This window comes from Myotis daubentonii, chromosome 6 (assembly GCF_963259705.1).
Source record: "Myotis daubentonii chromosome 6, mMyoDau2.1, whole genome shotgun sequence".
NCBI lineage: Eukaryota > Metazoa > Chordata > Mammalia > Chiroptera > Vespertilionidae > Myotis > Myotis daubentonii.
The window spans coordinates 66,651,507-66,675,662 of NC_081845.1; the positions used below are offsets into that span (position 1 = coordinate 66,651,507).

General features: G+C 36.6%; 1 protein-coding gene across 17 annotated transcripts in view; it reads right to left on the reverse strand.

Annotated features, from left to right (window-relative positions):
- The window catches only part of FAM135A (family with sequence similarity 135 member A), a 93,299-nt gene that overhangs the window by 3,229 nt on the left and 65,914 nt on the right, over window positions 1–24,156 (reverse strand). For 6 of the 17 annotated variants that reach the window (XM_059701260.1, XM_059701262.1, XM_059701259.1 and 3 more), the window contains 8 exons: window positions 23,377–23,531; window positions 20,801–23,156; window positions 18,918–19,078; window positions 16,498–16,610; window positions 15,890–15,987; window positions 13,883–14,034; window positions 11,795–11,905; window positions 1,825–1,938 (listed from right to left, as the gene is read on the reverse strand). In XM_059701260.1, the coding sequence (XP_059557243.1) occupies window positions 1,825–1,938; window positions 11,795–11,905; window positions 13,883–14,034; window positions 15,890–15,987; window positions 16,498–16,610; window positions 18,918–19,078; window positions 20,801–23,156; window positions 23,377–23,531 (3,260 nt within the window). The remainder of the gene's footprint in view (window positions 1–1,824; window positions 1,939–11,794; window positions 11,906–13,882; window positions 14,035–15,889; window positions 15,988–16,497; window positions 16,611–18,917; window positions 19,079–20,800; window positions 23,157–23,376; window positions 23,532–24,156) is intronic. The other 11 variants (XM_059701256.1, XM_059701253.1, XM_059701258.1 and 8 more) reach the window with 3 other exon arrangements.

The window sequence follows — 24,156 nt, forward strand, 5'->3', positions numbered from 1 at the left end:
ATAGCTAGTTAGATTTCTGGTTCCATACTATTTAAAAAATATTGTTACATAGGAAGAAATCCAAATCTCTATTAGATTTTCCCAGCCCCCCAGTGGCAAAACAAAGTACATTTATCTAGTTTTAGTGACCCATCTGAAAGTTAAACCGCTTCTAAATTTTCCCCAAAAGTGGACTCTTGCTAAGACAGAAGTAAAAATACATACACACACACATGTTATTCTGATGTCACAAAATGCTAAAAAATATCTGTTAAATGAGTAGAGTGCTTACTATGTGCCAGCACTATGCTAGGCAAGTCTAATACCAATGTATCTAAGAGAGTCTCTGCCTAAAGAAGCTGTTCACTGTCACAATGTGGGAAAAGCAAAGGTTTAAGAATTTGTTTAAAATTAGCCTTATTATAAAAAAGGAACAGAGGCAACCAAGTTCTTATCCTAAGCCTATAATTAACCACCAGTGACTTTGGATATGTCACTTAGCATCTCTGGGCTTCAGTAACAAAATGAGCAAACAGGACCCAAGTCTCCTTCTGGCTCCAAATAGCTATGATTTCTTTTGTTATGAGGCCCGGTGCATGAAATTCATGCACAGGGGTGAGGGGATGGGGTGGGGGTAGAGGAGTGGGTGGGTGGGTACCCTCAGCCCAGCCTTCACCCTCCTCAATCAGGGATATCCCTTTCACAATCTGGGACTGCTGGCTCCTAACTGCTCACCTGCCTGCCTGTCTGATGGCCCCTAACTGCCTCCCCTGCCAGCCTGATCACACCTAACCGCCTCTGCCTGTTGGCCTGATCGCCCCCAACTGCCCCCCCCTCCACTGCCGGCCTAGTGAACCCTAACTGCCCCCCCCCCGCAGGCTTGTTCACCCCTTACTGCCCCCCTGCCAGCCTGTTCACCCCCAACTGCCCCCCTTCTGGCCTGGTTGCCCCTCATGGCCCGCCTGCAAGCCTGGTCACCCCCAAATGCTCCCCCTGCTGACCTGGTCGCCCCTCACTGTCCCCCGTACCGGCCTGGTGCCACCAAATGCCCCCCCTGCCGGCCTGGTCATCCCACACAGGCTGCTGTTTGGTTGTTTGGTCACCTCTCACTGCCCGCCCTGCTGGCCTGGTTGCCCCACACAGCCTGCTGTTCAGTCGTTTGGTCGTCCCTCACTAACCCCCCTGCCGGCCTGGTTGTTCCACGCAGTCTGCTATTCAGTTGTTTGGTCGTCCCTCACTAACCCTCCTGCCGGCCTGGTCGCCCACGCAGTCTGCTGTTCAGTTGTTTGGTCGTCCCTCACCAATCCTCCTGCCGGCCTGGTCGCCCCACACAGCCTGCTGTTTGGTCGTTACTGTGAGGGCATCCTGACCAATTTGCATATTACCCTTTTATTAGTATAGATAGCAGAATAATAAATAAGTACATTCTTCCTCAGTCACTATCAATAAAGTGGTGCAACTCCCTGTTGCCATCTGAGGTACAAAAGGGAGTGAGGTACAGACCAACATGTAGCATGACCATTACCCCAATCATCAGTTCCAATAATCTGGAGGAAATCAAAGTACAAATTATTTATGGGGCAGCAAAATGGAGAAGCATTTGTAATTATATGAAAGAGCTATTTCATAAGAACAACTACTGTTTCACTGGTAAAAACAACTGATGTGGTAGGAGCAAAGAAAGGAAGAAAAATGGAGGAAGGATAGATGTTAATATCAGTGGGTGGATAAAGAAGTAAAAGGAAAGAGAAGGATGAGACAAAGAAGAAAGTGACTACAAGAAAAGTCTGGGAAAACTCAAGTATAGCTATAACTCTTCAAAATACTTCTAAGGTACTTTGTTACCTGACTGTTTGTCCTTTAAAGCTGTTTTACACATTTCAATGCGGGCAGAGTGATAAGGAACATAGCGATCCTGTAGAGATCCCACTAGCACAACATTTTTGAAATAATGAAGCCCTGTGAAAAAGAAAATACTAATTATAATGCAATGATTAACCAGATTTAGATCAACTTATTATTTTAAAAGTCTAGTTTTATTTTTTTAAATGTCTTTATTGATTTTAGAGCTAGGAAGAAAGAGGGGTAAAGATAGAAACACCGATGAGAGAGAAACATGAATGGCTGCCTCCTGCAAGCCCCCTACTGGGGACTGAGCCAGCAACCCGGGGATGTACCCTGACCGGGAATCAAACTGGTAATATATTGCTTCATGGGTCAAGTCTCAACCACTAAGCCACAACAGCTGGGCTAGTAGCATATTAAGTGACCAAAAAAATTTATTTCCTCAGTAGAACTGTTTATGGTTTTTAAAATACCTACTGAATTTTTTCTTCAAATTTCTATATATTACCTACAACCCTCTTCCCAAGTGCCATTGTAGGTAGTTTATGTGCTCATATGAGACGTGTTTGCACTGATTGAAAGCAAGGATTGTGGTGTGGTGGTATATTTTACAACATCCTTACTTTTCAAAGGATATTCCTCAATATTTAGGAATATTTCCCAAGAAACCTATATTCTTCCTTTAAAAACAAGAGAGTCCAACTTCCATATGAACACTTTTCTATAAATGGCCTGTCCTGCTCCCACACTACAAGAAAAAGATATTTCTCCAATCTATTTTAGATCTTATCATGATGTATAGCCCTGGGGCACACATCTTCCATAATTTGAATTAAAATAATCTTTATATTTTTATGATGACATAATTACAGTAAATATATACAATTGGATATGCTAGTAAACATATCCTTTGCAACTATTTCAAATGATAAAAAATGTTTTTAGATGTCACCCTAAAATTATATAAGGGGGTATACATTTTTGCAAAAAATTTTTAGTGGTTAAATAAGCCAAACATGTGAAAACAACTGTCCTACTATATATCATCTTCACTTTCAAGTTGGTTTTGATACTGTACTTTTTTGAATCTAAGTATGATGCTATTACTGAAATTTTATCCCAAGTTGCATGAAACCAGTCATATAGCACAATTAGCTTTTTCATTTATCCAAAAGGTATGTATTTGTGTTCTCCATAAAGTGCTACCATATTGCACAATTTTAGGGGCACAATTCATACCACACTCTGCATAAATAACACCACTTGGAGCTGTGCATTCCACGGCCTATGGCAGCCTTGCTTAATAACATTCATTTTTATTCTTTCCTATTTTTCCTTAAACTGCCAGCATCTTCTATCCCCTCTTCACTCTTACCTTATGACCTTGCTCTCTATTTCACTGAGAATATGATAGAAAAGAACTTCCACATACTCCCACCTTAACAGAAACACACTTACCATACCTGTACTTTCATATTCTGCCTTCACTCTTGCTCCTTCTGATGAACTGTCCATGCTCCCACCTCAGGCCAGCTCTTATACTTGTATGCTAGTATCCCTTCTGTTTATTTAAGGCCGTGGCTCTAGTAGCTTTCCCATCTCCCTCTTACATTAGTTTTCTCTTTTGTACAGATCATTCTTATCAGTGGCAAAACACTATAATCTCTTCCATTAAAAAAAAAAATCAATCAACCTGTCTTTGGACTTTATACTCCTTTACAATTACCCCTCACCCCCAATTTCTTGGTACATCTTTATTTATATAGTTACTAGAGGCCCGGTGCACAAAAATTTGTGCACTCGGGGGGAAGGGGAGGTCCCTCAGCCCGGCCTGTGCCCTCTTGCAGTCTGGGACCCCTCGGGAGATAACAACCTGCTGGCTTAGGCCTGCTCCCGGGTGGCAGAGGGCAGGCCCAATCCCTAGGTGCAGCCCCTGTTCGGGCTCAGAGCAGGGCCGATTGGGGGATTGGGGCACCACCCAATGTCACACTCAAGGCAGGGTCGATGGGGAGGTTGCGGCGCGACCCCCTGTCATGCACAGAGCAGGGCCAATCCGGGGGTTGGGACACTGCCCCCTGTCACACACAGAGCAGGGCCCATCAGGGGTGTTGGGGCTCCGTACCCTGTCATGCACAGAGCAAGGCCCATCAGGGGGTTGGGGAGCTCCCTCCTGTCACGCACAGAGCAGGGCGGATCAGTGGGTTGGGGCGCCGCCTTCTATCACCCACAGAGCAGGGCCAATCAGGGGATTGGGGCACCGCCACTGTCACACTCAGGGCAGGGCTGATGGGGAGGTTATTGCTCTACCCCATCACACACAGAGCTGGGCCCGTGGTGGGGGCGGGGGGGAGGGTTGGGGCACCGCCCTCTATCACCCACAGAGCAGGGCCGATCAGGGGGTTGGGGCGCCGCCACTCTCACACTCAGGGCAGGGCCGATGGGGAGGTTATGGCTCTACCCCGTCACACACAGAGCAGGGCCCGGGGGGGAGGGGTTGGGGTGCCGCACCGTCACACACAGAGCAGGGCCGATCAGGGTGTTTGGGCACTGCCCCCTGTCATGCTGATCCCGGTGCTGGGAGGCATATTACCCTTTTACTATATAGGGTAGAGGCCTGGTGCACGGGTGGGGCTGGCTCGTTTGCCCTGAAGGGTGTACTGGATCAGGGTGGGGGTCCCCACTGGGGTGCCTGGCCAGCCTGGGTGAGGGGATGATAGCTGTTTGCAGCTGGTCACACACCCTTCAGGGTGGGGGTCCCCACTGGGGTGCCTGGCCAGTCTGGGTGAGGGGCTGAGGGCTGTTTTCAGGCTGGGGGTGACTGAAGCTCCCAACCGCTCCTTTTTTCCTTTTTTTTTTTTTATTCTGGGCCAGCTTTAGCTTGAGGCTTGGCTCCAGCTCTTAGGCCTCTGCTCCTGAAAGTAGGTTTCTGGCCTTTGCATACAATGTTGCGAATCTGCTGGCTGAAGTTCGGTGGTATTTGTTACAATGTTTGAAACTGCAGGCTCAGAGGCCTGCAGAGGCAGGCGGGGAACGTTGGTTTCCTCCGTCACTGAGGCAACCAAGTCTCATGTTAGTTTCAAGCTGCCTGGCTGCCGGCCGCCATCTTGGCTCACAGTAAATTTGCATATCTCGCTGATTAGCCAATGAAAAGGGTAGCGGTAGTACGCCAATTACCATGTTTCTCTTTTATTAGTGTAGATATCATAAAAATAATGGGCATTACATTTAAAAATTACATTAAATGTTTTTCAAAATAATAGCTTTTTGCAGAGAATCTGATATACTTCTTTGTTAAAAAATATATTTTTATTGATTTCAGAGAGGAAGGGAGAGGGAGAGAGAGATAGAAACATCAATGATGAGAGAGAATCACTGCTCGGCTGCCTCTTGCACACCCTGCACTGGGGATAGAGCCCATAACCGGGGCATGTGCCCTGAACGGGAATCAAACCGTGACCTCCTGGTTCATAGGTTGATGCTCAAGCACTGAGCCATGCTGGCCAGGCTGATAATACTTCTATAGAGAAATGATACTCAGGTTGAGAATCACTGCTTTAGATTGACATCCTTAAGGAAGTGTCTATGTCTCCCCAAGTTCAGGCAGTTCAGTGGAAGGAAAGTAAAATCAATAATGATTATATAAGGACATTTCCTTTTTTAAAAAATTGATTTTTAGAGAGAGAGGAAGGGAGAGGGAGAGAGAGAAACATTGGATCAGCTGCCTCCTGCACACCCCCTACTGGAGATCGATCCCGTAACTCATGAAGTGCCCTGACTGGGAATCAAACCTGTGACCTCTCAGTGCATGGGACCTACTCAGCCACATTGACTGGGCTAGCTGAGGGGATTTCTAAGACACCGTTAAAGTCTCAGATTCCATGATGATGAAATAGAATCAAAGATCCTAATACTGCCCTACCTGGTTTGGCTCAGTGGATAGAGTGTTGGCCTATGGACTGAAGGGTCCCTGGTTCGATTCTGGTCAAGGGCTGAGGGCTCGATCCCCAGTAGGGGGTGTGCAGGAGGCAGCCAATCAATGAGTCTCTCTCATCATTGATGTTTCTATCTCTTGCTACCTCTCCCTTCCTCTCTGAAATCAATAAAAAATGTATTTTAAAAAAGATCCTAATACTGATATAAACATACTACATTGTCATATTTTGAAATGTGATTCCTAAGACAGTACTTTACTTTAAAAATGAATTTTAAATTTAATAATTAATCTATCTTAATAATAGTTTTTCAACAATAAATTAATACTAAATATGTACTTCTGCATAGAAACTTTGATTTTTGTGTTATCCAAGAACCAAGTTAGTTAGACTATGATTCTTTTTGAATCTGTGAGTTTCAATTCCTTGTCTAGCAATGTTGGCTGGAGAGGGCATAAACTCAAAGTGAAACATGGTAGGCTCAGAGACCCATCACACCAAAAAATTAAAATACCTAGGAATAAACTTAACTAAAGAGGTGAAAGACCTCTACTCAGAAAACTACAGGACGTTGAAAAAAGAGATAGAGGAAGACATAAAGAGATGGAAGAACATACCATGTTCTTGGATTGGTAGAATCAACATCATTAAAATGTCCACACTACCCAAAGCAATCTATAAATTCAATGCACTTCCCATTAAAGTACCAACGGCATGTTTCACAGTCCTAGAACGAACTCTCCAAAAATTCATCTGGAAGAAATAAAGACCCCGAATAGCTGCAGCGATCCACAGAAAGAAGAACAAAGTAGGTGGGATCTCAATACCAGATATCAAGCTGTATTACAAAGCCACTGTTCTCAAAACTGCTTGGTACTGGCACAAGAACAGGCATATAGATCAATGGAATAGAATAGAGAGCCCAGAAATCGACCCGAACCAATATGCTCAATTAATATTTGACAAAGGAGGCAAGAGCATACAATGGAGTCAAGATAGTCTCTTCAATAAATGGTGTTGGGGAAATTGGATAGATACATGCAGAAAAATGAAGCTAGACCACCAACTTACAAAATACACAAAAATAAACTCAAAATGGATAAAGGACTTAAATGTATGACGGGAAATCATAAAAATACTAGAGGAATCCAAAGGCAACAAAATCTCAGGCATATGCCGAAGCAATTTCTTCACCGAGACAGCTCCTAGGGCATTGGAAACTAAAGAGAAAATAAACAAATGGGACTACATCAAAATAAAAAGCTTCTGCACAGCAAAAGAAACCCTCAACAAAACAACAAGAAAGCCCAAAGCATGGGAGAACATATTTGCCAATGTAATCACCGATAAGGGTTTAATCTCCAACATTTATGGGGAACTCATACAACTTTACAAAAGGAAGATAAACAATCCAATCAAAAAATGGGCAAAGGACCTAAATAGACACTTTTTGAAAGAGGACATTCAGAAAGCCAAGAGACATATGAAAACATGCTCCAAGTCACTAATTAACCGAGAGATGTAAATCAAAACAACAATGAGGTATCATCTCACACCTGTCAGAATGGCAATCATCAACAAATCAACAAACGACAAGTGCTGGAGAAGATGCAGAGAAAAGGGAACACTCGTGCACTGCTGGTGGGAATGCAGACTGGTGCAGCCACTATGGAAGAAAGTATGGAGTTTCCTCAAAAAGTTAAAAATAGAACTCCCATTTGACCCAGTGATCCCACTGCTAAGAATATATTTCAAAAAAACAGAAACACCAATCAGAAAGGATATATGCACCCATATGTTCATAGCAGCACAATCCACCATAGCTAAGATCTGGAAACAGTCTAAATGCCCATCAGCAGATGAATGGATTAGAAAATTGTGGTACACCTACACGATGGAATACTATGCTGCTCTAAAAAAGATGGCATTCTTACCATTTGCAACAGCATGGATGGAACTGGAGAGCATTATGCTAAGTGAAATTGGCCAGTCAATGAAAGAAAAATACCATATGATCTCACTCATTTACGGATAATAAAGATCATTATAAACTGATGAGCAAAAATAGATACAGAGGCAGAACAGCGTTGAACAGACCGTCAAACTACAGCGGGAAGGCTGGGAAGGGTTGGGGGGCTGGAAGGGTGGGTAAGAGATCAACTGAAGGACTTGTATGCATGCATATAAGCATAACCAATGGACATAAGGCACTGGGGGGTAGGGGAGCCTGTGGGAACGTCAAGGGGAGAAAAAAAAAGGAGACATATGTAATACTCTTTGTAATACTTTATAAGCAATAATAAATAAATAAATAAATAAATAAATAAATAAATAAATAAATATTTTAGTTTACTTTTCAAGATTACCAAGAAAAAGATTAAAGTAAATCTTCAATACTTTTCCGTACTGTTTAATAACATGATTTATATGAACATTGTAAATGATAACTTTCATCTTAATTATTATAGTCTTCCTGATACTTTTGGTGTCTCATTTTTTCTGAAACTTTAATGTTTTAAAGGAATTCCTATTGATTCATTTTATCTACTTTTTGAAATTGGCTAAAGTCCTGGTTGTTTTGCATACTAAGTGACATTTAGTAGTCTGGAGACCATTTTTGTTGTCACACTGTGGATTGGGGGTTGTAAGAGTATGTGTTTTACTGGTATTTTGTGGGTAGAGGCCAGGGGTGCTAAATATCCTATAATGCACAGGACAATGCATGACAACAAAGAATTATCCAGCCTAGAATGTCAACAGTGCTGAAGTGAGAAAACCTTGTAATTTTAAAATGGACATATTCTAAGCAATATTAAACTATTCTTATTTATTTTAAATACTATGTTAGAAAGAATTTGCTTCCTAAAATAATGTTAGCTGATGCTGATTCTTTGCCACATTTTCAGAAACAAAATACAAATGTTATTTACAAATCAAGTGATACCTATTATTAAACACCCCCATAATTTACTGGAAAAAAAGATTATCTTGTGCCACAGTAGCACAGCAGGAAACTTCATTATTTGTCAGAAAACAACCACTGGTAAAGAGAATCTAAGCAGATGTTTTTGGGAAGACCTTAAAAGGATATTATGTTTTGGAAGTTTCAACAAGAATAGATTCTTTTCTGGCTATTTTGAGCCCTTATTATGGAATGAAAAACATGTTTTAGAAATCATACAAATTATTTTAGGCTTTTAAATGTTTCCTTAATTTTAAAATAATGAATAGTAGAGAAAAAGACTTTCAAAAGGAAGACCCAGAGGGGAGACTTTGCTTAAATAAAAATAGAAAAGAAGGTGGAAGGCTAGATTTTGCTTCAGACAAGAGAAGGAAATTAGCCATCTTTCTCAAAAGAGGAGGAAATTAGCCGTCAGAAGAAACAGAAGCAATAATTGGACGAGGGCATCTAAGACTTTGTACCTTTCACAGAGTGAAACCATAAAAGAAAAATCACCACTAGGACTTTTTGTTTAAAAACACCTAATAATCGCATTTTGATTACTTAAAATGGTTATGTAAACACTGTTCTATGCTTTCCTGTTTTACTTATGTTTCTGATATGAACCCATATATTTCTACATTGTGAACAAAGTAATTATATGTATACTAGAGGCCCAGTGCATGAAATTTGTTCACCCCCAGGGGGTGGGGGGCACAATCCCCTCAGTCCGGCCTGCACCCTCTCGCAGTCTGGGAGCCCTCGGGGGATGTCCGACTGCCGCAGAGGCAGGAGAGGCTCCTGCCACCGCCACTGCGCTTGTCAGCCATGAGCCCAGCTTCTGGCTGAGCACCACTCCCCCTGTGGGAGTGCACTGACCACCAGGGGGCAACTCCTGGCTTAAGCATCTGCCCTCTGGTGGTCAGTGCACATCATAGTGACTGGTCATTCTGCCATTTGGTCGATTTTCATATTAGCCTTTTATTATATAGGATATACAAGTGTAATAATTTCCTAGGAATTGACTATGCATTTCTCACAGTTCTCTAGATGACAAAAAAGGGGGGAGGAGAACATAGCTCAAAACAAACTTGCTCCAACTCCTGTGATAATAATTTAAAAATCAATTAATATTTGTTGATACTTAAAACTGCAATTAGAAATAGCTTCTAAAGAGAAATCATGTAATGAAAATATACATTAACTAGAGGCCCAGTGCATGGATTCGTGCACCAGTGGGGCCCCTCAGCCTAGCCTGCACCCTCTCGTAATCCAGGATCCCTCGGGGGATGTCAGACTGCTGGTTTCTGGCCTAGCCTGTGAGGATTGGGCCAAAACCACTCTGCCTGCCTGCCTGATTGCCCCTAACCTCTTGCCCACCTGCCTGATTGCTCCTAACTGCCTCTGCCTTGGCCCCCACTGCCACAGCTTCATCCCTAAGGACATCCGTAATGACCTCCAGAAGGTTGTTCAGCTATCTGGTCTAATTAGCATATTATGCTTTTATTATTATAGACCATACAAATCAGTTTAGATGAGGAATGCCATGGAGTACAGAATTTTCGTAGTAAAATTTTATAGTTATGTTTTTATTTTCTATGTTGCTGTATATTATTACTATTGCTAATTAAATTTTACTTTGTAAAATGCAGTATAAATACACAAACCCTGGGAAACATTTATATTCAGTTTTGCTTTTCATATATTTTCTAACCCATTAGGAGCAGCGGTAAAAACTTCACAGCTACACAAAATGGTTCTAGTGTAAGTTTTTCTCACATGAGAACAATACACTATATTTAAAATTAAGGATTTTATATTTGATTTTATAGGAATATCTTGTAGTTTTACTAATCACGCATATATTTCTGTACACTGTAAGAAATTTATTGTTGATCTGTACCTTTAGAAACAAGATCATAAAACTCAACTTATAAAAAAAAAGTTTCTTTCATTGATTTTAATAACAGACAATACATAAAATAACCATTCCCAGATTTCTTTATCATATTAAAAACAACATTTAAGGTAGAATCCTGAAAAGGCTAAAACAGGACTCAAATGAAGTAGCTATATTCAATTACTAAATCTGTCCAGTATTCATATCCAATGTTTTAAGAGCAGGATGGAGGACATGGATGATAGGAATAAAGATAAAGGATAGATATATTGGTGACTGATAGTTCCAAGTCTTACCATACAATATCTGACCTGCTTTTGGATCCTGAAAATAATATTGAAAAGATTCAATGGATTTATACTGAATAACTACTAGAAGGAACTATAGTAAATGCTAGGTGTGTATATATGAAGGGTGGGAAAGGGTTGTCACAGCAGATCTTATTTAAAGAAAGGAGGAGAGAGACAGAAATATCAATGATGAGAGAGAAAATCATTGATCAGCTGCCTCCTTCCCCCCACCTACGGGAATTGAACCTGCAACCCTGGCATGTACCCTAACTGGGAATTGAACCCTGACCTTTTCAGTGGAAAAAATGTATGGGAACCAGTTCCTAATCACTCTGCAACTGGTTTTTAAGATTGTGGAATATTCAATTCTCCTTTATGTGCTTCTAATATTACAGAAGGTAGTAAATTTATTATTTAATAATAGGCTAATAAGAGATGAAGAACAAGACTTGCCAGTGGTGAGAATGTGGAGGAATAACTATTACTAGTTTAGTTATTGACATTTTCCAGAAATGTTTGACAGCCTTAGGACAGGAAAATAGAACACTATATGTCAGTTTATAACAAGGATTTAAGTTTGGGGTAGGGGACAGCTAGAAGGACAGGAGGGCTAGGATATGTAGAGGCCTCGGTCAAAAACTGACTAACTTATAACTGGTATGGATTACAAATGCTAAAAATTTTAGGATAATTTCAATGTAGCTGTGCAGCTTTTAAAAAATATGATCATGTGAAAAAATTAAACCATGTTATCAATTGCTTAGTTTTAAGTGTGAGTCTGCTATTTCATTTACTAAGAAGTCACAATTGATTAATACTTTTTAATCAGCAGAAAGACATGTAGATAATTTATTTGCTAAAGGTTTTTAAAAAAAGGATGTTTTAAAAACTGTTACTATATACTTACCCGCTTTATTACTAAGCTTGTATAAGAAAGTTTGGCGAGGGTCTGAATGATCTCGACATGTCAATTGCAAAAGAGAACCTGATTTTTTCCATTTCTGCATAAACCATAGACCTAGAGAGTTATAAATGACATGTGAGTATAACTAGAAATATATAGTAACATATGCTAAGGTTATTAATTTTAATATATTTCATTTCACAAGAGACATCCTCCAAATTAGCATTCTGTTGGCTAATAAACATATTTACAAAATATTTTCATTTTGTGATAACAAATATATACACATCCACATATGGGTTAACTATGGGTTAATGGAGGTTAAAATAGGGCTTGCTATTTCTTTTTTTTTTTAAATATATTTTATTGATTTTTTACAGAGAGGAAGAGAGAGGGATAGAGAGTTAGAAACATCAATGAGAGAGAAACGTCGATCAGCTGCCTCCTGCACACTCCCTACTGGGGATGTGCCCTCAACCAAGGTACATGCCCTTGACCGGAATCGAACCTGGGACTCTTGAGTCCGCAGGCCGATGCTCTATCCACTGAGCCAAACCAGTTAGGGCAGGGCTTGCTATTTCTTAATCAGTAATAAAACAGATAATGGTCTATGAAGAACAAATCTGGGAAAATTGTGCCTTTAGATATATTTGACCAAATTATAAAGTAGAGGGAGATAAAACTTCAAACACAGTAGTATATCCCAACACCTAAGTACTGAGTCTTTACATTATAGATAATTATAGTTAAGTTATGGCATATTGATTATATAAGACCAACTCTGAGAATGAGGACTTGGTTAATATTTGTTAGCAATAGTTGAATATAATTTAACTTTCATATTTAACTGTATTTCTTTATATTACCAGTTACCCATATTTAAATGCATCTTCTCTTATGTGAAACCCTAATCACTCTGGAATTGGTTTTCAAGATTGTGGAATATTTAATTCTACTTTTGGTGCTTCTAATATATATTACAGAAGAGAAGAGGAGAAATCAAGAAAAAAAAAAACGTAACTGATTAAATCTGATCATTGAAAGCCTATCTGGGGGGAAGTTTAGTGAAGAAAGAAATTCAAAGTATTGCATCTTATTCATATTGGGTTCTATTTTTTTTATTATTATTTATGGATTTCATTTTTCTCATGTCCTAATTTTCAAATACCAGCATTTGAAATAAGATACAAAATAAAATGTTTGGTTTTTTTGATCAATGAAAGAAGTGAAAGACAAAATGAAAATAATAGTTTTAAGGCTCAATGAAAAAACAAAAACAAAATGAAATCTAATTTATCCTCTCAATAGGAATCAATTGACTAAATTATGAAAACCATTTTTAAAAAAAATCTAATGAAAAACAAAGCCAAATAAAAAGCAAATCAAGAATGAGATTAGTGATGTCCTAGCTGGTCTGGCTCAGTGGATAGAGTGTTAGCCTGCAGACTGAAGGGTTCCGGATTCAATTCTGATCAAGGGCACATGCCCCGGTTGCAGGCTCGATCCCCAGTAGAGGGTGGGCAGGAGGCAGCTGATCAATGATTCTCTCTCATCGATGTTTCTATCTCTCTCACCTTCTACCTTCCTCTCTGAAATCAATAAAAAAAAAATTTTTTTATAAAAGAATGAGATTAGTTAGAATATTTTTTCTAATCAAAATAGGCTCTTAACTTTCATTTAAATTTCTTCAAAAATTTTAGAATTTATTTCCTCATAATATCACTGTTAAAATCAGAGTTAACATTCTATATAAAATATTTTATAACTTTAGTATATATTAAATATAGACATTTACTGGTTATCTGCTTAACTTATGGAACAATTATAAAGTAAACATTTATTGAAAAGATTTAGTTTAATTAAAAAAATGCTCTAATTACTTTTACAAATGTCATCTCAATATAATATTCATTTTCTGAAATGACTTATCAGCTTATTTCATGGGCATGATAAAACAGAAAACAGTTACATATTTTTTTTCATAAATTTTCACATATGTGACAAGTTGGCTCTAAAATAAACACATAAAAATATTAAATTTGACTTTTCTCCCCATGCCATATTTTTATACTGAATAATAAAACTTTTTACCTGTATTAACAAGAGCACTGCTATTGTAGAGTGTACCGAGGTGAGGTCCAGAAAGAGATAGAAAGGTATGAAGTTTGTGGAGGTAATATTTAAACCTTGGCCTTGTAAGCACTGAACGGATTATTAAATTGCCCAACGAATGTCCAATAAAGCTTTAAGAGAAAAAAAAAAAGACATTTCTCCCAGAGTATTAGTTTTAAAAACAAATATCAAGGTGATATCACTACACATAGATGTAAAATATTAAGAGTTAAAAATTTTCTAGTATGTTTTGAAATTACGGTTTGATACTTTGAAATGAGATAACTTACATTTTGAAGGAAAAAATATGATATAGTATAAAATTCCTATTATGTAATTTAAATGCTTACTCTATGGGAACAAAATATTATATAGAAAATGTTACTTATAGTTTATAATTGCTTAGAAATAAGTGTAATTGCTTACACTTTATAAGTAATAATACACTGACTAGTAACTTTGCCTCCCTAGGCACACATACAATTATTTTCTTAAATAATAATTTAAAACAAACTTTTCTGGTCCTCACTCAAAAGTGGGTAGTTCTTTCTACTCTCAAGGCACACCTAAAACGTGCATTTTCCTACTATAAGTCTAAGATCATAGCAAAATAACTAATATTTATAAAGTACTTCACCTTTATTAAGGAACAGTTTAAATGAAAAGAGCCTTTTTTGCTTAGCATTATTTTACAATAGATAATATATGAATTCCTGGGGACAATAACAAAAAAGAAATGAAAGTTATCTAAACACTGGTTTATCCATATAACTAGTGAGAAGTTCAGGACGAACTTTCCTCCTGAACTGACTTTCCTAAAGCTGTGGAGTGAGAGTTATGAGTAACTAATAGTCCTTAATCAACTAGATCAGGCTTTTGGATAATGGGTAATTATAACTGACAACCTAATCTGAAGAGGGAATACTTTTGTGGATGAATGAAAACAATTAAAGTATATTATTTTTCTCATAAAATAGTAAATGAATAAAAAATATGAGGACCATGTAGAAAATTTAGTAAGCAAAGGGTATTTAAAAATCTATAAATGAAGAGGATTAGAATGAGAAAATAATTTCTTCTCCCAACATACTTGTATCTCTCCCCATTTTTTAACAGAAATCTGTTTTGTGTTTTTCTTTAAACTTTAAGTAGAAACCTGTTTATCTATTTTCCTAAAATGCACGTTTTAGCTGTGCCTTGAGAGTAGTCAAAGAACTGCCCACTTTTGGATGTGGACCAGAAAATACCTCTATACTTCAGACTGGAAACAAACTACAAAAGCCTATAGTATACAGAGCCAGCTTCTTCCTCTAATTATGAAGATAATTAGTTTATTCTTTTTGAGGAACGAAGGTTAGTTTTTACTTTTTATTTAATTCCTAGTAGACTAGAAGAAATAAATATTTTTCTCTCTCCTATGTATATCCTCAGTATCTGATTAAATAATGAGACATATTGGTTTGATCATCATCTCTTGTAGAAAACTAACTCACAGAGTCATAAAACTTTGAAAGTATTTTTATTGTTTTACTTGTTTATATATATCCATTTTCCTTCAAAATTTTCTTTTTGGTAACATCTTTTTTGAGATATAATTCACATACCATACAATTCATCCACTTAAAGTGTATAATTCATTATTTTTTAGTGTATTCAGAGTTGTGCAGCCATTATTATAGGAAATTTTATAACATTTTCAGCAGGAAGAAACGCTGTACCTTTAGCTATCAACTCCCTACCTCCCATCTTCCCCAGCTCTAAAGAATCACTAATCAACTTCTGTTTATAGATTTGCAAATTTTGGACAATTCATATAAACAGAATCATATAATATGTGATCTTTTAAGTTTATCTTTTCTCTTCCAATTAATTTGAGTTGTGATCTCCTATATTCAGAATAGGATGACAAAACTATCACAAATTCTTTTTAGGTTTTCTATAATTCATAGAGATATAAAAATAGTTGTGTAATATTATAAAAGTTACCTTATTTTTGAAACTGTTAGACTATATATCTGAATATATTGTATTATCTCATCCAGAAGGCGATCAGTCATGCTATCAAAATCAGCAAAAGTATCATTCTAAACAAAAGTAAAATAGACACATTACATACTGAATATATATAATCACATGAAAAACTGAATATAAATATTATTTTTAATTTAGGTACTAAAAATATGGTTAATACCAGTGTTGTTTTTTTTAGATAATTTGGTGAATGTAATTTTGATTGTATTAAAATGAGCAAAAAACAGTGACTTTCTAGGGAAAAAAAAGGTTCAATATTCTTAATAATACTTCATTTAGTTCTTTAACTGTTTAGCCCACTACCAGCATTTAATATATTATTTATAATTATTTCATTAATGGAATATTTGCATAGAAATGTAAATCTAGAAATTCTGCATATGTGAAAGTTTATAAATAGAACTATCAATCATTTTATTTACTGGGGATATGCATTAATGTTAAGTTTTTTAGAAATTAGAAAAATGATTTCTATTACTATAGGCATTTTGTAGTAAGCTAATATTTAGGTAGAAAGTAGTACAAAATTATTTGCTTCCACTGAAAATACTGTGATATTGTACCTGATTTCTCTCAGACATAAGAAAATCAATTCTTCCCCCAGGCAGTCCAAGTTCAATATAAGTTTTTACTAATCGCAGATCTGCACTGTTACCTAGAAAATAAAAAATTCCATCTAAAGAAGATAAAGTAAAAGGCATGACTGACTGTGCCAGTTGTAAACAGATAGTGCACTATAAAACAGAGCCCTCAATTTTTATTTCAAAGCTGACTTCAATTAGCCAATGTCTTTCAACAGTTTTGTCAAGTTTTGGTCATACTGATGCTTTCACTTTCTTACCTGACTGTGTCTTTAACTGTCAGCATTCACTTGGGGTGACTGACTACTAGTTATAGTAGCTGTGAATGACTGACTGAAGTACTCCGTACCATCGCTACTCTAGATGATCATTTAACAAACCTTGAATTTATTTTAGATGTAGATTTAATCCGTGACTTTCCTTTGATGGTACTGGCATAGATGGAGGAAAATAAAAATCCATATAAATAATCTAGGATGGTTTATTTTAATTACTAACTTAAAAGAGAGTCTAGAAATAGAAAATATTAATACATAAATATAAAAATCATGATTATCTTTAAAAATTAGTTTAGTGGCTTACTTTGGTTTACTTAGGAATGAACATGTCATTATCAATTGTTGAATTTTTACCCTTCCTATATATATATCTTTTAGGTATTCCATGCACTGACAGAGGTAACTTTTATTTTGAACTTTAAAAGGAACACCTCCAGTGTTTCACTACTAAATATATGTTTCCCACTGGCTGGAAATATGTTTAATCACATTTATAAAAGCTAGTGCTATTTAAGGCTTCAAGTTGGTGCTTAGTTGTAATAACTGGGAATGAATACTAAATTTTATCAAGTTTCTTACTTGATTTTCTGATTTGGTATATTAATAAATTTCTTTATATTTACTTGTTTCTGCATTCTGGGAATTAAATCCTATTTGCTAGAAGTTTTTTTGACATTTAAAAAATTAATTGCCCTAGCTGGTTTGGCTCAGTGGATAGAGCGTTGACCTGCAGACTGAAGGGTACTGGGTTCAATTCTAGTTAAGGGCACATGCCCGGGTTGCAGGCTTGATCCCCAGTAGGGGGTGTGCAGGAGGCAGCTGATCAATGATTCTCTCTCATCATTGATGTTTCTATCTCCCTCTCCTTTTGAAATCAATAACAATATATTTTAAAGAAAATAAAAAAATATTTTTTCTGCAATATTGCTATAGTTTTATTAAGTATATTAATGTCATATTGATCCACTGTTTTTTCGGGTATGGGTGTGATACCTTTTTTAGATTTGGTAACAAGGTTAGGTTAATGTTAAAAAACAAAATAAACTATGTTCCATTTTTTTTTTCTATTATTCTGCAACAATTTATATAACATAGGGATAATGTTTTCTCGAATACCAGAGATTCTACTGGAATTAGCCTTGGGAGCTAATTCTTGAAAATTTTATTACTGGGGTGAAAGAGGTTAGTACTGGAGGTATTTTATTTCCGGAGAATGAGTTCTTTTTTTAAAGAATTTACTATCTCAATCCTCTTTAGTATTTTTAAAATCCATAAAATCTTTTGTCAATTTGTTCTTATGGAATAAAATTATAGCAATACCCTATTAGTCTAGAGATATTTTGCATCTTTTAATATAATTTCTAATAAAGAAAAAAAGTCTGTTGAGTGATCAAAATAGCCATCATAAAACCATGGCACTAAAGCTAGGTATTTAGAATTTAAATTAATCCCTAATTAATTAGTGAATCTTTAACTTTTTAAACAATATATTCTTATTGATTTCAGAGAGGAAGACGGAGAGAAAGACAGAAACATCAATGATTAGAGAGAACCATCGATTGACTGCCTCCTGACATTCCACACTGGGGATCAAGCCTGCAATGCAGGCATAAACCCGGACCAAGAATCGAAACATGATCCTCCTGGTTCATAGGTCAACGCTCAACCACAGAGCAATGCAGCTGGGCTGAATCTTTAATTTTAAGGTGTTGACTTTTCTAGTTCTGAGGTACCCATGAGGTTTAAAGTATCAAGCTAAAAGGGAACTAGGAAGACTATCAGAGAGAGACAAAATGATTGCTATGAGGTAACAACTGAAAAAAAAAAAACCACAACAACATCAAACACAAACAGTAAGAGAGAAGAGAAAAATCCAGTTAAAATAAATAAAATGTTGGCACATGGATGTTAGTTCCATGTAAAATTTACTTAAAAGGAAATTTAATATTATATTTAGCACAATTAAGCATATGCTTATTTTTGAATACATTTAAAATTTAATTAACTTAAAGCAATTTAAAAATTCTTTTTGCAGTTCAAAGAGTAAATAGAATGGAATGAGATCTATTAGGAAAATAAAACATAATTGAGTTGCTATGGGTTATATCAGTAGACCCTTCATACCATCTAAACCATGCACGCAGACAATGAGATGTACTCCATCTTCAGAACCATCCTCTTCTTCCATGCTAAAATAAGGGACTGAGGATGCCAGCAGAGGAGCATCACTGTACATAAACCCAGGGAGTTTAAGTTGCTTCAATTCTTCTTTTGCCTGAAGGAAGCTGAAGCAAATATATTCAGGTTTAGAACCAAAAAGACAATCTGTTGAATTTATGGAATTGCAGAGAAGAGGAAGCCCAGAAATTATTTGATTTTAAAATAATAAAAACATGTGGGATCACCAATCAGAGAATAATTTTCTTTACTATTTTTAGTATATATTCTGTTCAAATACAACTACTATTTTAAATCTTAAATTATTTAAGGTATTCTTTTAAACTTGAAATTAACAAAGAAAATAGGAGGGGTGGAGTTAATGCTTTCTACAAAATTTTATATTTTATGCATAGAAAAGCTGGAAGAAGTATTGGAAAGATGACAATCAGATGCTTATCCTGTAATCAAATCTTGTCCTCTGTACTCCTTTTTTTACTTTTAATTTTTGTTAATCCTCACCTGGGGATATTTTCCCATTGATTTTTAGAGAGAATGGAAGGGAGGGGGAGAGACAGAGAGAGAAAGAAACATGGATTGGTTGCCTCCAGCACGCACCCCGACTGCGGCCAGGGATTGAGCCTGGGATCGAGCCTGCAACCCGAGGTACGTGCCCTTGGCCAGAATCAAACCCACAAGCCTTCTGTCCTGGGCCAAAGAGCTATCCACTGAGCCAAACCCGGCTAGGGTTTCTTTAATCTTACATTAATGGAAGGGAAGGAGCTGTTGTATAAAGTGTAACGGTAAGAATGGTGGTTATAGTATTTGGTAAATTATTATATTTTTCTCTAAACATATCAATCGGAAGGAGCAGAACCAAGAGGGGGTTGTGACTAAATATAATTGGCGACATATATTCATTTGGAATGAGTGACTATTCAACTTGGATGCTGAAAACATCAAAAATTATTTTAACATTGTATCATTTAGATTGATAAAAATAAAATTCAAAGAAGCTGAACAGAGTAGGATACACTAGGTGAAGACCTATAGACCATGTTTTTCATTAATGTCTCAGGAACAGTTGAGGTACCCAGATGGTGATATAACTTTCAGTTTTCTAGCATACTATAATTCTCTAATAGGCTGTTATCACCTATCTGGTTTCATTAGCTTTAAGAACTCTGGATTTTAATTATGTGTATAATCATAATAATTTGGGGATTTAAAAAATCTACCATAGGCATGCTCAGACCTCTCACTTGAGGGATTATATCTTCATCTGGAGAAAGGCAGAATATTTTGAAAGCCAGTGCCAGGCTAGTAAACTTATATCATCCTCAAATTTTTCTGGATTTTTTTTTCACTGGTCCATGAAATCTCTATTTTGGAAACCCTTACTTAGCTGAGGCAATCTGGGTCTGATAGATTTAGGAAGTTTCTACTAACCTCTTATTCATTAACTAATATTATCCTTATTTGCTAGATGCACATATAAAACCTAACTTTTGTCTGGGAGTTAATGGGGCACAATAAGGTAGTAATGAAAAAAGAGTTTTAACTGCAATTATTCCATACTTCTAACAAAAAACCAGCAATGAAAATCAGGAATGTCTAGCCTATAGAACAGGACAATCACATGGAGAATTACAGGTCTGTCAAGTTGTATGAGTTCATTACTCCATTTCAGATAGCTAATCAAAAAAACACTTTTGTATTATAGAAACCAGAGAATATAAAATATATATTACCAGAGAAATACATATATTTATAATATTAATATAACATATAAAAATATATGTTTCTCTCGCTCTATTTATTAGGACATGTTATTGTGCTCCATTACTTACGCTTGTATTTGAGGTTTTGGTGAATTTTCATACCAGGAAACTGATGAAGTGAAGTTGAAAGAAGTGCTGCTTGGCTGTTTTGTAATGGCATCAAATTTACTTTTAGAAGAATACTTAACACGACAAGGAGACTCTCGCGGTGCAGATGGGAAGGACAAACAACCAGAAGTACAGACAGCAGGCATATTTATAGCATCCCTCAGAAATTCGCTGTTTAAGTTTTCAGATTTTATAAGTCTTTCTTCTTCTAGTGCATCGCTCTTTGTATAGTGAGCATTTACAGTTCCATCCAAAGCTGAATAATCTGTTTCTTCATAATACCCATTTTGAACCATCTGTTGATCCTGCTCTTCCTCCTCCTCCTCTTTACCCTGTTCCCACTGGAGATTACTAATTCCTTTTTCAGGAGTTTCCTTCTGAGGGCTAACTGAATTGTTGTAGCTAGTAGCACATGTGTCAGAAATGTCTGTACTGCTTTGACAGCCAAAATAATTTTCCACTAGCCCTTGTTTTACCATATCAGGACTAGCTGAAAACAAGTCACTTGTACCCAGGTGAGTTTCACTTATAACTGTAGGGGCTTCTGAATTTATTTGTTTGAGATCTAATACATCACTATTTTTTCTTTTCACAGTTCTATCTTCACTAATTTCTGTATGAGTAGAAATGGAACCTGAAACAACACAAGGGGAGCCTAAACAAACCGGTTTTGAATTTAATGTAACTGCTGTTCCTGCAGGGTTATTAGATTTATCAGGATTCTGGGAGTCTTTACACATAGTGTCCAAATTATGTTTGGGGTTGCAACTACTTTTCACATCACTGGAAGTATCTTCATCTGAAAAAACAATTTGTAAAGGATCTGTAGTGCTTGGATTTAAGAAATTTATTGCTATAGTGTCAGTGTCCAAATGCCCTGAAAATATGACACTCTGCTGTTGTAAAACAATACTTGAGTTTTTACTAGCATCACATTTTGGCAAATCAATTGTTCCCAGGTTTAAAACAGTTTTGCTATCACTTAAATGGCATTCGGGCACAACAGATTTCTTAGAATTTTCATCAGGTGACAGTTCATCATCAGAAGGTAGAGAGTTTATGGATGTTAAAGATGACTGTATTTCACTTAAAGCACTTGTACTCTCAGTACAATGACTTCCTAATGAAAATTTTATATTATAATCAGGTTTCATCAAAAGCGGAGGAAATAATCTTTCATTATTGTAAGGACCTTGCCCTTGCACAAGTTCAAACACTACATCAGGGTTAGGATGTGTTGCAAAAGAACTTGGTTCACTTTCAACACCTGAATCTGAAAATCTAGATGAGGCATATGTGGCATTAATATCTGGTAACTTAATTGTATCTCCACTTACTACAACATGATATTCTTTTGTAGAAGAAGCAGGTTGATTACTTCTTAACTTAGCTAATGATTCTCCAACTGTAGAGCACTTAACTTCCTGCAAAGATTCCTTTTCAAGTGTTACGTCTATAGAATGAGATTTACCATTAGATTCTAAAGACTCAAAGTTGGGTAGCTGTAAACTATCCACAAGTATTTCATCTTGGTGAAGCTCTGTCCAGGGACCTATTTTAACAGTTTTTTTCTCAGCACTGGAAGGATCTTTATTATTGGGATTTACTTCAATTGTTCTAACTCCTGAAGATGGAATTGCTTGATGATCATGGCAATCGTCTGATAAACTTCTGGTTGCCACATTGAGTTCCACTTGTGTGATTTCACTATCGTCCTGGGAGATATCAAGTTTACCTGAAATGGACAAATTTGCACAAAGATTTAGGCTGCCAGAGTTCAAAGGATCAAACAGGTCTGGCTGCATATTTTCAGTATCTGAAGCCTTTTGTTCAGTTCTATTGGTTGGCAAATAGCTAGCTTCCTTTTGACTTGTCTGTCTGATGTAGGTCTTTAGGTCAAAATTATATCCACATACTGTGGGATCCAGACCTTCCTTCTGACTATGTGAAGGATTGCCTTCAAAGCATGTAAAGAGATCACTTGATGCTGTACTTTTCAAACATTTGTAGCCTACCAAAACCACAGAATCCTTAGAGTTCTGTTTTATTAATTTTTTGGTATTTTCAGGTTTCATTGTTTTCATGAGTTTAGTGACCTTAACCTTGGATTTATTTGATTCTTCATTTTTTCCTTTTAGAGATTTTGGTAGCTGCTTTTCGCCTTCTGTATAGCAAAAATTGGAGGCACCAGCAGGTCTGATTTTCACCTCTGGGCTAGAAAGTCCAGCTATAGATCTTTCTTCAGTCTCATATTTATCCATTCTAGTGGACTCTGATCTCTGAAGATTCTGAATTCCCATCCAGGGTGCATCTAAGTCTTTTATCCAAAGAAAAAAAGATTCAGATTTAAAACAAGATCTGAGAACTCATATGATTAAGACTACTTTTTCTGACTATAACTTTCTAATATCCTCAAAAATAAGTAAAACTGGAAGGGAAAAGAAAAGGACCCACGTTAGGGAATGGTTTTATGTATATTAGGAAGAATATACTGAAAATGGACACAACAGCTTATATTTTAGTTAGATTATACTTACCTTCAATAACTGAATCTAAATACCTATCTTCAAAGATTATAGGTAATGAATTGAGATCTCCATCTAATTCACTACATTCAATAGGTAGGGGTGGAAGAGAACTGCAGAAGGAAGTATTTTTGATAGCGGTGCACATCTGTAGATGACTCTGAGCACTGAAAAATATTTCTTAAGTCAGACTGTAATTTTAAAAAATTACACCTAATTCCACTTTACAGACTCTATACCCATTCCCCTTCCCCTCACCACTCCTATGCTCCTTCCTCAAGATGTAACCTCCTTTATGAAAGAACTCTTTGTTCAGAGAAAAACTGGTAAGATGAAAATTAGTTTGTTGACAATAAATTATTAGCTTATAACATTATAGTTTATTAAAAACTTATTTAATTTCCATTACATTCGTTTATACTTTTTAATGTTATTTCAGTGACTTATCTATGCTTGATGTATGAATTCCCTAATTTGCTGAGAATAGAATAAAAGAGAAAACTCAAATGCCTACTAATGATTTGATGGCAGTGTTGAAAAAAAAAATGTATTACATTTCTATTGCTATACTTAACTCATATTGATTAATAAATCCAATCACTCAGCCTCAACAATTAACATAGTGTCCTTCTTGTTTTATCTATACCTCTACTCACTACCTTTCCCCACACTCTATTACTATTTATAGTTATTTTTTTAGGTAAATTAACATCTATTGAAATATACCAATCTTGGCTATCTGACAAACGCATACATAATACAGACTATTTTCATCTACCCAGAGAGTATCCT